This window comes from Symsagittifera roscoffensis, chromosome 1 (assembly GCF_963678635.1).
Source record: "Symsagittifera roscoffensis chromosome 1, txSymRosc1.1, whole genome shotgun sequence".
NCBI lineage: Eukaryota > Metazoa > Xenacoelomorpha > Acoela > Convolutidae > Symsagittifera > Symsagittifera roscoffensis.
In genome coordinates, this window is record NC_087062.1 from 34,443,882 (window position 1) to 34,456,163 (window position 12,282).

A 12,282-nucleotide genomic window follows, 5' to 3' on the forward strand; every position below is an offset into this window, starting at 1 on the left:
ATTTAGCATCAAGCTGAGTCTTTTCTTTACCTATATTTTGCCGTTTCCCTCCATATAAATTTCATAAATTTGAGAACAATTGCGTTTTTACTTGTTTGATTCGCGTTTTTTGCATGATTATAAATTGATTCAATGCTCGCAGTATCCTTCCTGCTTTTCTAAGCAAAATGAATACATTTTTTTAAAAGATCATTTTCATTTGTCATCCTTGAGAAGAAAATCACTATCGAATAGTAGAATTTTTTATGCTTCTTTGAACTTTTATGCTAGCCGAGCTTTATGATAGTTGACACAGTGCCAGTCTTCTAGTAATCAGTGATTGACTCAATGAAAACTTTATAGTCTTCGAAGCTGACTTTGCCGTCCCCGTCGGTGTCTGCTATACGCACCATCTCAATTGCGTCTGCCTCACTTATATTCTCACCCAGAGACGCAAGCAGCTTCTGAAAAGAGTTGGATAAATGTTTTAAGAACTAATTCCAGATGAAAAACACTTTGGTTCCTTTTCTCCATGGGACTGAACCCACGCTTTGCTCCGCTGCTCTTTCTTTCAATATCAGTGGTATAGTGTAAAACTAATCAATGTTAAGATCTGACTTTCAAAAAAAGCTGAAATCTTTGTGCTTTGAAATTTTTGTTTTCAAATTAAAAATTTTTGACCAATATTTTCCTGGGTCGAGGTCGGAGACTTATGTTGCGACCATTGCGACGCAAAATGGGTATATTGCGACTTTGTACAACCAAAGTAATTTGCGCGACTTTGCGCGACCCAAATCAGATATGTTGGAGCTTTGCGCAACATAAAAAAGGTATGTTACCATTTTGCGCAACCAAAAAGTTTGCGCGATTTTACTCGACCAAAAAAAAAAACATTTTGACCACGTTTGACCAAAGAAATACACATTTCGATTCGATTGAGTTCGATTGCCGAGAACAATTTTAACCGAGAAAAAAGATTTCGACTGTGTTTGGAACAAGATGTTTCTCAACCGAGAAGCTGTTCGACCGGAAAAATCATTTCGAGTGTAGTCGCGCAGTGGGTCGCGATAGTCAAGACATACCGAAAATGGGTCTCGAAAGTCTGGAAATACCAAACGTGGTCTCAAAAGTCTGGACATAAAGTCGCGAAAGTCTGGAAATTGAGCGTCCAGACTTTCGCGACACATGTTCGGAGTTTCGCGACCAAAGTTTGGTATGTCCAGTTTTTCGTGACCAAATTTTGGTATCTTGACTATTGCGTCCCACTGCGCATCTCATGTCCATACTTGCTAGATTCAAACTCTCGGTGCGTCAAGGCAATTTCGGTTTGAAATAAGATGCGGCGCGACCGATAACGTAACTATGATATGAGCTTGTAAATTTTCTGATTTATGTTTGACTTGAATGGTTTCTAGGTGGTAAGTTTGAATAAGTTTTTGTGGTAATAACTTTGTTGTTGCGCCCAAAAATTTGCTTATGTTTTACTTTGGGATCATGTGTAGCCTTCTCGTGTAGCCTTCTCGTGGTCTTGTGTATCATCAGCAAACATATTGATCTAGATTACTGCATATTTAAAATGCACTTATACTGGACTATTTTGCAATTTGCATCCAACCCATGTTGCGACTTTGAGTGACCCATGTTGCGACTTTGCGCGACATATGTTGAGACTTTTCGCGACCTAGGGTGCAACTTTGCGCGACCCATGTTCCGACTTTGCCCGACCCATGTTGCGACTTTGCGCGACATATGTTGGGACTTTTTGCGACCCAGGGTGTAACTTTGCGCGACCCATGTTGCGACTTTGCGCGACCAATGTTGCAACTTTGCGCGACCTTGTTGCGACATTGCGCGACCCACGTTGTGACTTTGTGCGACTCAAGCCTCCTGCCGGAGTATGGAATGTCGGTAGCAGAAAAACCTTTTCAGCGACCCAATTTGGTCGCAACATGAATTGCAGACCTCGGCCCGGGTTGTACAGTCTGAAAGATATTGACGCTCGCCTTGTGATCAAAATCAAAATACACTGCTTGTATCAGGGTGAAGAATTAAATTGTTTTACAGCCCTTCAACATTTTAATTTATTGTTACTGCTTTTTTTATGGATAATAGTCGATTATATTGAGTTTTAATTGTCAGTATCCATAAAATTCAGAAAAAATCTATTGTCATTGATTTAAAACAGGTTATAAATTTGATTTTTGTCAAATCAAAAAGATTAATTTTGATAGATTATAATCAATTAAAATGGCTTATAATCTTTTCTTTGGAAATCTCAAACACAGTGCAGTATATTCAAAATTTATCAGTTTTTTTTGGCTCAATACTTCAGATAAAACAAAATTCCCATATATTTGGAAGTTTTTCATTTTTTTTGCTGAGCTTCATTTGCTCTGCAAATTCCATTTTATGTCTATTGTCGACCCTGCAGCAAATGAAACCCCCTACTATTACAACCCCTCACCTATACTCCCCCTTCCCTTTACCCAACCCTTCCATATTTACTGGTAAGGGGCGATGGTGGTGGGTTCTGAGGGAAGTGCAAACGCTGAGAAAGGGGGGCGTTGGGGTGAATGGGCACTGCAGGGGTGGGGGTGGTGAACACGTAGACGGATAGGGAGATGGGCCAAATGTAAATGTGCACTTGCGCATTTTATGGAAAAACTGATTAGGTTTAGAATCCGAGAAGGCCGTGAATATAGCAGAAGTTCATCACAGCTTTGCAAATATCTTTGGAAAAACTATAATCAGTTATAATGGATTTAAAATGAATTATAACCCATTTGTATGGACTATATTGGATTGTATGTGTACAGAAATCCTCGATTATAATGAGAATATAATCCATTTTATAGTCCAAAGTTGCAACAAATTTGGATTATAAGGAAAACATTTTAGACAATTCTTTTTAGTTATTATTTTGTTATCAATGAATTTACGGTGTGGAACATTAAGGGGGTTTATAGATTGATAATTTAGCTAATTTGCGCAAAATATTGCTTAGCTTTTCTTTCAATTTTTCAAAATGCTTAAGCACGAAGAAAAGATTTTGGCTCAGAAATTGATCAAAATGAAGTGAAGCTTGAATCAAGGCTTGATTCAAATATTGTTCGGATTTTCGAAAAAGTGAGGATTTTTTTGTATAATCGGGGTTTTTTTTTCATTCAGAACAATTTTCAAAAGACCATTTATTCTCGGGGTTTCGATGTCTGTATCTTCGCGGGGCCCCTGCGGGTGCGCATACCAATATACCAAGCTAACACGAGTCAACCAAAACTGCACGGATGCTGAAAATATAAAGCGAACATTTTACGCCTGGAAAATTACCCCACATTACAAAATCAGTTTCAAGCTACGTTGAGGTAATAAACTAATTGGTTTTAATCATTCCCTAAGCGGTTCAACCTAAAGTTCATAGTTTGTGAACATTTCATAGGTCAACAATTTTAGCGACCAATTAAAGAGCAGTTCAAGGGAAATTTCAGGACTTAGCCCTGATACAAGCAGTTTTGTTTCTTGTTGTCTTACTTGACAGAAAATTCATCTTTTTATACTGGAAATTTCGTTTTTTAGAAGTTTTAAAAATTTTTGAAAAAAAAAATACTTTAAAACACTATCTTTTGATTTATCCAAAAGCCATTCAATTTTTGTTAATATCAATCGGAGTTTTCGCTATAATCAGTGGATTATAATCCAAGTTTAACTGATTGTTTTGTTATAAAAGTGCTCGATTATAGGGACAAAATATTCAATTTCATGATTTAAGATTGCTACGTTTTTGGATTTTAACGTCAACGTTTTAGACAGCTTTTTTCTGTTATTATCGTTTTTATGAAACTCAAGTGCGGGAAATTAAGGAGGCTTGTAAATTGATAATTTGGCTAGCTTAAGTTAAATATGGCATAGATACGTCGAAAAAGTTTTGGCTCATAAATCGATCAAAAAAGATGTGACGCTTGAATCAAGGATTGGTTTAAATTTTGTTCCTATTTTTTTCATTGAGACCAATTTTCAAAAGACCATTTATTCCCGGGCATCGTTTAAATTTTAAAAACCTCGGATGGTCTTTTAATTTTCAGTTATAATTCAATTTTTTTAAGATTTTTTTTCCTATTCTCGCCAAATATGTGCTAGCTTGCCAAGTTGAAAACATTAAGCTAACAGTAAATTTTTGTGAGCTTTCGTATGTACGTGGGCTTCAAAACCTCAAGTGGTTTTTCCTCAATGCAACTTTCTGGTGCGAAGTTTTTCTTATAACTAAATTAATTTGATAAAAAAATGCGATATTTTATGTTGCCAAATGGCATTGAAATTGATATTTTAAGTTGCCATATATTGCATTGAAAATTCTACTTTTTTGGAAACCATACAAGAGTCGCGAACAAAACAAATCTCGGCTTGGCTGCGTGCTTTTGGGCGCAATAAGGCATCAGCCGCACGATCTTCGGTCTGGAAAAGCAAATTTATTGTTAAAAGGGTTGCAAATGACGTAAACTGTTTGCCAATGCATTTCAATTCAATATGTGTGCAAAAATTTTAGGCTAAAATATAGTTTACGGTTACGACGAGCTATCCACAAGGAAAAGGACCAATATATGAGCAGGTTCAGCTCATCGCGGAGAACCGCTGTTGTACACCTGTTTATTATATACATGCAGTTTTTTTGGTTATCTTTCTGGGCTGGGCACCCTTGAGCAACGAGCACGGATCATGATAGAACTCGAACATCTGACCTTTCGATTTAACGGCGGAGACGTAACAAATTCACCACCGTTCCCCTATGTAATTGTTGTGGCTAATGCTTATTTCCAAATCACAATTTCCATGTCTGTGCAAAGCCAAAGATTGTCCTGGTTAAGACATTTATGAGGACTACATTCAATTCTTTTAAACTTGCTATCACCATATTTTAGAGGGTCCTATAATTGACCAGTTAAAAGCAAGATAAAATACAGGGGTAAAATCCAAAAATAGTTTGTATTACCTTGACATCGTCTGCTTCTATGAATTCGCTCCGGTTTTTATCAAAGCTGTGAAAGGCAACCTGAAACAACAAAAATTTTTCCAAATGAAATCAAAGTGCACATACGCTTCCTTTGAAATAGAGTAATTTTCTTCATCAAACCGAGAAACATAGGCAAACCCTGATTAGAAAATTATCGACGTTTTTGAGCTTTTTTGGAAAGGTCAGATGGCTTCGCAAAATACCTAATAGCACATCAAATTCAACTACAAGTTACTGGTGGTCTCGAAAAATAAATTGACTATCTTTGATCCTATCTCTAATGAATTTAGACGGTCCTGACTTACCCTGAGTTCCTCCTCCTCGAAGTTTTGGTACTTGCGTTTCTTCATGATGTCCAGGAACTCCTCGAAACTGATGTCGCCTGATCCATCCGTGTCCACCTCATCTATAATTTCAGCCAATTCCCTCCGACTGATATTCTGCACAAAGATAAATTCACAATTCAAAAGAGCTCTTAATCAGCTTGTGAAACTACCTCTCAAAAAACACTTTTGATCCCATTGACCGTCTTGTAATCATCAGATCTACTATAGATTTTTTTACTAAATGCGTAAAATTTTGCTAAAGTCTGTACTAAAACTTTTATAGAGTTTTTGCTAAATGCTAGATAGTGTGAAGTGTTTTCCGACGAGTTATGATGTCTGCTTGGGAACCCGAGATTTTACTGTGTTTTATAAATGAATCAGTAATCGTCGGAACGAGATTAACAGCAAACAGCAGTTAAGTTTGAACTCACTGGATCTGCGATTCGGAGACACCTCTGCAGCTCATCTGCATCGACAGTCATACTTTCATCATCATCCGCAGACGTGAATATCTCGTAGAACTCGTTGATCTCCACCACCGAGAACTCATCGCAAACAAAGTTCAGAGGGTCAAACTTTTTGTTAGTTGTCATATTTATGATTTTTTATGATATGCTTTTGCAGATTTGCTCAATTTTTGTTACTTAAAGTCAATGGCTTTTAAGTCAACGTTGTAACGAAGTTTAAATAAACTTTCGAATGAGACACCAGCTGTGCTGACTTCACACTCGAATGTTTATTTTAGCTTCGCTAGAACGCTGACTTATAAGCCATTGTTCTTAAGTATCAAAAATGCATGAGTAAATAAGTGCTATGAGAACATTTTTAAGAATGGAAATGCAAATTGATAGAAGCTTTGACACCTACAACGTTAAAAGCATACGGAGCAGCACGGAGCACGGAGACGAAAAACCGAACAGAGCATTTTAATTGTCAGAAGATGGAAATACAGGATAAAAGAAAACAGCTCAAAATTTTAGTCAATTTGTAGGCAAAATAATTTTTCTAGCTTTAAAAATTGGGGCTGTAATTGTTTAAAGAGATGCGCTATGCTTTTTTGAACTGCTTGGATTGAAAGATACTTTTTACCTGCATATTCTTGCTTCAATATACGATAACTTCTCCTCTTTTTCCAAAATTAAAATTGCAAGACTGCTCTTATCAGGACAAAACCCTTCATGTTACGTCTTACCTTTAACCGGCTTCAAATATTTTTTGGTAAATGAAATATTGACAAAGTATGAATTTGAGGCTGATAAAATCAAAGTTCAAGTGTCCGGGAATCGATCCCCCAAATGAGAGAATATTCTTTTGGAAACTGGTCTGAATAAAAAGAGCTATGCGTTTATGTTCCTCATTTTCTTCAAAAATCGGAACAATAAATAAAAATTCCAAGTACAAATCATTAAGTTCCACGAAGTGAACTTTTTGCAAGAGAATTTAAACTTAACTCTCGGGCTTTCCTTGCAAAGGAAGGGAGCGGTGGGGAAGTAGTTACGTCTCCGGCTCTCTATCGAAAATTCGGATGCTCCATGCTCGTCGTTGCTTGAGGGTGATTGGCTAGAAAAACTTTCGGACACTCGCCCGGGTTGACAAATAAGGTTTATCATACATTTTCATACTACGAAAACAATCTGAATCATATAGTTTTATACTATTTCATAGGAGAAAAAACATAGTATGAAAAAAGTAGAAAAAAAGCATTTTTCTCATGCAATGAAGTTTTATAATAAGCATTTTTTTCTTCATTTTTTTGCCATACTTTTAAATGGAAATTCTATGAAAATAGCGTACTTAAACCTTTTATAGCAGGTAGTTGTATGATAAGCATTTTTTTATACTAAGAAGTTGTTTGCAAGCATTTTTCTATTTAAAAAACATTAAAAAAATGTAGTGACTTTTGTTCTGAAATTTTGTAGTTTATCCAAAACGCACAATCTAAGGGTTTTTATGAAGTTTCCTGAATGTAAGCGGCAGTTATCACGCAGATAAACTGCTTGTGGTGATTCATTTCACACATAGTTAAAACGTATCTATTTGTATATAGCTAGAAAGTTTCTACAGGAGCGAGTTTGCACTTAAAAAAACGAAAAATAAATTTTTCCTCAATTTTTTTTATTGAAAAATTGGATATATAATTTTTTTTGTATGAAAATTGTACGAAAAAAAAAATTTTGATCAAGAAAAAATTTTGTTGCCAAAAGTGCTGTCATGTAGCAAAAACTGCCACAATTATGCTTTATTTGAGTTTTAAAGCAATATACGAGAATTTTTGAAGAAAAAGATTTCCAATGAAAAAATGCTTTTCATACACTGATTATTTTCATAGACTCCATATATGAAATTGTATGAGAGGCATGTTTCTGGTATGGACGTCAACCTGGGTGGTCGTTCTGACACACAAGATTCCTTGCAAGAATTCCACATGAGATTCCACACGAGATTCCTCACGAGATTCCTCACGAGATTCCTCGCAATTATTTTGCTAAAACTGTGAAATTTAACAATGAATATCACAAGATTTGACTTACTACTGATGCCTAATTTTTTATACACCTAGGATTTTACAACAAAAAAGCATATTTGAACGATTTGCTTAGTAGGTTATTTTTTCCCCAAACCGTGTGTTTTGCACTGGTAATAAACTGGTTATTTTTCCAATAACCTTGCTAAATTTCATATTGAGCTTAAGCCAGAGGTAGCTTCCTCATAGAGTATTTTCAGATGAGGTACACCGTCTGTTTGTCACGCTAACTTATTGCAACTTCTTAGTCTAATACCAATCCTAATCTTACTCTTATATCTCCTAGTCTCAATAGATCTATTGTATACTGATATTTGCGGGTTAGGTTCAGGGAACTTGTCCAAAGGAGAACAACTGTCTTCTACGATTTATTCAAATTGTTCTGGTGCTGAAACTACAAGTAGTTTCAGCCTTACAAATAATTGTTGGTTAGTTAGTAATTTTTTATACGGATAGTTTTATCAATAATATAATTGGTTAGAAATACTAGTTTAGAACTGGTTCCAATAGGCCGAAAAGTTTAGTCAAACAAATTTCAGACCTTTTCAAATTTTTTTTTGAAAACCATTGAAGCTCATCAAAACCTGCTGGAAAAAAGCCAAAAACTACTTCTAATTAATGGAAAAAGGCGAAACTTACAATTTTAAAAATGGATATATTTGAACAAAATCGTTTGCTCAAATACATAAAAATCAGTAAGTCGTAATTTAACAAGTTAGAGTTTAAATGTACTAGTTTTTTTTGGCGCACGTGAACACTTTTTGGACCAACTCTTTTTGTCGACAAAGTCGTGAAATCTGTTTTACAATGCGTTAGCGAGACATTTAAAAACATTTTTAAAAATTTCAAAACCGTATTTTATATCTTTTTTTGTTCAAAAAACGGATTGAATAGATCTGAACTTATCCTGATACAAACAATAAAAACACAGGTTTCATTTGTTTTGCATTAAACGAGAGGTAGTGCATCTTTGACAAAAAGGTAACGCGTCGTAAGTAAATGTGTAATGGAGAAATACGAATCAGCCACAACAGAGAAGTGTAGAAAAATACTCTGTTTTGAAACATCAAAATATGTGATGCTTAACTACACTATTATTAAAAACAAACATTTTTTTTATTTTGGCTAATAATCAGTGATATTGCCTAGCCTTTGGTTTTTTTAGTTTAACTACAGCTAAGGTTTTTTTAGGGTGTTTGTTGCAAGCCTGCATCATGATGAAAGTCCTTGGTGGTTAGTAATGTATATGCCATAGTTGAGCTCGAAATGGCAGTAAGCTTTTCACAAAAATTCATTAAAAGACCACAGATAAAGAACTCAATTACCAGTTTTTCACCTCCTAGTCTTGGTTAGTTTTAAAAAAATACATGGGGAAAAATCGATTATCAAAATTGTGATTATCATAAAATTCGATTATTTGATAAATTTTTTGTATGATCAGCAACAATTTGTTAAAATCTTCTGCAAACAAAATTAAGAATTCTGTAACAAATTTAAATACCAGTTGACAAGTTTTCTGCAGCGCATAAACTGAAATAAAAAATTTAAACGAAGAATTCAAATCATAATAAAATGATTTTTATACAAAATGAGATAGAGATTGCATGAAGCAAACAAGTTCAAAAAGAACTCCAAGAGAACTCAACTCTCTTATATAACCTCTCAAAAGCACTTCAAAAGAAAAAAGAAACTTTTCAAAATGCTTTTTGAGTTAAGTTTGAGGTGTAACTCATAGAGTAATTTCGGATAGGGTACACCGTCTGCTCGTCACGCTATCTTATTTTCGGCTGGATAGATGCAACTTCTTAAACTAATACCGATCCTAATCTTACTCTTATATCTTCTAGTCTCAGGGTGTTTAACTAGTCTCTGCTAGGCTCACTAGATCTAGAGTATACTGGCTTATTGCGATTGCTAAAGTTCTCTTGGAGAGGTAACTAATTTCTAAGTTAAATTCAAATTTCTCTGGTGCTGAAATTACAAGTAATTTCAGCACTTACAAATAAGTCGGTTGTTAGTTAGATGGATCGTGATTGGTTAATATTAAATATTTTATAGAGATAAAATATCCGATTTATAATCAATATTAAATATAGTTCATATCTGGTTCCGCCCATCCGGGGTTTACAGAGTTTTTAATCTTAGATCTTCTATCTGTAATGAAGGATGGATGTTGGTCGTTGTTTATTTGGCGAGCATCAATTCGTGTTTTGTTCTTGGAGAAGAAAGCTCCAGGAAGTTGGAGTCGTCGATTTGAAGTTGTTAGTTTTCGTTTGGCAAAGACTATGACTGCCAACGAAATCAATCTGATTTCAAGATGGTTTGCTATGATCGTCTGTTCTTGATTGGTTGTGGAAAACTGTATTTCAATCTAGTTTGGGAATGGCGTGAAGATCGTGTTTGGAGGGGATGCTGGAAAATAAATTGACTATCTTTGATCCTATCTCTTATGAATTTAGACGGTCCTGACTTACCCTGAGTTCCTCCTCCTCGAAGTTTTGGTACTTGCGTTTTTTCATGATGTCCAGGAACTCCTCGAAACTGATGTCGCCTGATCCATCCGTGTCCACCTCATCTATAATTTCAGCCAATTCCCTCCGACTGATATTCTGCACAAAGATAAATTCACAATTTAAGAGAGCTCTTAATCAGCTTGTGAAACTACCTCTCAAAAAAACACTTTTGTTCCCATTGACCGTCTTGTAATCATCAGATCTACTATAGATTTTTTTACTAAATGCGCAAAATTTTGCTAAAGTCTGTACTAAAACTTTTATAGAGTTTTTGCTTAATGCTAGATAATGTGAAGTGCTTTCCGACGAGTTATGATGTCTGCTTGGGAGCCCGATATTTTACTAATGAATCAGTAATCGTCGGAACGAGATTAATAGCAAACAGCAGTTAAGTTTGAACTCACTGGATCTGCGATTCGGAGACACCTCTGCAGCTCATCTGCATCGACAGTCATACTTTCATCATCATCCGCAGACGTGAATATCTCGTAGAACTCGTTGATCTCCACCACCGAGAACTCATCGCAAACAAAGTTCAGAGGGTCAAACTTTTTGTTAGTTGTCATACTTATGATTTTTTATGATATGTTTTTGCAGATTTGCTCAATTTTTGTTACTCGAAGCCAATGGCTTTTAAGTCAGCGTTGTAACGAAGTTTGAATAAACTTTCGAATGAGACACCAGCTGTGCTGACTTCACACTCGAATGTTTATTTTAGCTTCGTTAGAACGCTGACTTATAAGCCATTGTTCTTAAGTATCAAAAATGCATGAGTAAATAAGTGCTATGAAAACATTTTTAAGAATGGAAATGCAAATTGATAGAAGCTTAATTGACACCTACAACGTTAAAAGCATACACGGAGCAGCACGGAGCACGGAGACGAAAAAGCGAACAGAACATTTTAATCGTCAGAAGATGGAAATACACGATAAAAGAAAAACAGCTCAAAATTTTAGTCAATTTGTAGGCAAAACAATTTTTCTAGCCTTAAAAATTGGGGCTGTAATTGTTTAAAGAGATGCGCTATGCTTTTTTGAACTGCTTGGATTGAAAGGTACTTTTTACCTGCATATTCTTGCTTCAATATACGATAACTTCTCCTCTTTTTCCAAAATTAAAATTGCAAGACTGCTCTTATCAGGACAAAACCCTTCATGTTATGTCTTACCTTTAACCGGCTTCAAATATTTTTTGGTAAATGAGATATTGACAAAATATGAACTTGAGGTGAATGAGAGAATATTCTTTTGGAAACTGGTCTGATTAAAAAGAGCCATGCGTTTATGTTCTTCCTCATTTTCTTCAAAAATCGGAACAATAAATAAAAATTCCAAGTACAAATCATTAAGTTCCACGAAGTGAACTTTTTGCAAGAGAATTTAAACCTAACTATCGGGCTTTCCTTGCAAAGGAAGGGAGCGGTGGGGAATTAGTTACGTCTCCGGCTCTCTATTGAAAATTCGGATGCTCCATGCTTGTCGTTGCTTGAGGGTGATTGGCTAGAAAAACTTTCGGACACTCGCCCGGGTTGACAAATAAGGTTTATCATACATTTTCATACTACGAAAACAATCTGAATCATATAGTTTTATACTATTTCATAGGAGAAAAAACATAGTATGAAAAAAGTAGAAAAAAAGCATTTTTCTCATGCAATGAAGTTTTATAATAAGCATTTTTTTTCTTCATTTTTTTGCCATACTTTTAAATGGAAGTTCTATGAAAATAGCGTACTTAAACATTTTATAGCAGGAAGTTGTATGATAAGCATTTTTTTATACTAAGAAGTTGCTTGCAAGCATTTTTCTATTTGAAAAACATTAAAAAAATGTAGTGACTTTTGTTCTGAAATTTTGTAGTTTATCCAAAACGCACAATCTAAGGGTTTTTATGAAGTTTCCTGAATGTAAGCGGCAGTTATCACGCAGATAA

The 12,282-nt window shown here is 35.2% G+C and overlaps 1 protein-coding gene across 2 annotated transcripts; it reads right to left on the reverse strand.

Moving 5' to 3' along the window:
* Positions 1 to 225: 225 nt before the first annotated feature.
* On the reverse strand, positions 226 to 10,979 carry LOC134856689 (neo-calmodulin-like). Of its 2 annotated transcripts, none has more exons than XM_063872960.1 (4): positions 10,752 to 10,979; positions 10,309 to 10,443; positions 4,964 to 5,023; positions 226 to 443 (listed from the first exon to the last, which is right to left on the reverse strand). In XM_063872960.1, exons 1-4 carry the CDS (start codon positions 10,911 to 10,913, stop codon positions 306 to 308), a joined length of 495 nt encoding a protein of 164 aa, XP_063729030.1. In that variant the 5' UTR covers positions 10,914 to 10,979; the 3' UTR covers positions 226 to 305. The 2 variants fall into 2 exon arrangements, with proteins under 2 accessions (XP_063729030.1, XP_063729029.1); XM_063872959.1 differs by lacking the exons at positions 10,309 to 10,443; positions 10,752 to 10,979 and adding exons at positions 5,290 to 5,424; positions 5,742 to 6,028 and having other exon boundaries at positions 228 to 443.
* Positions 10,980 to 12,282: the final 1,303 nt, after the last annotated feature.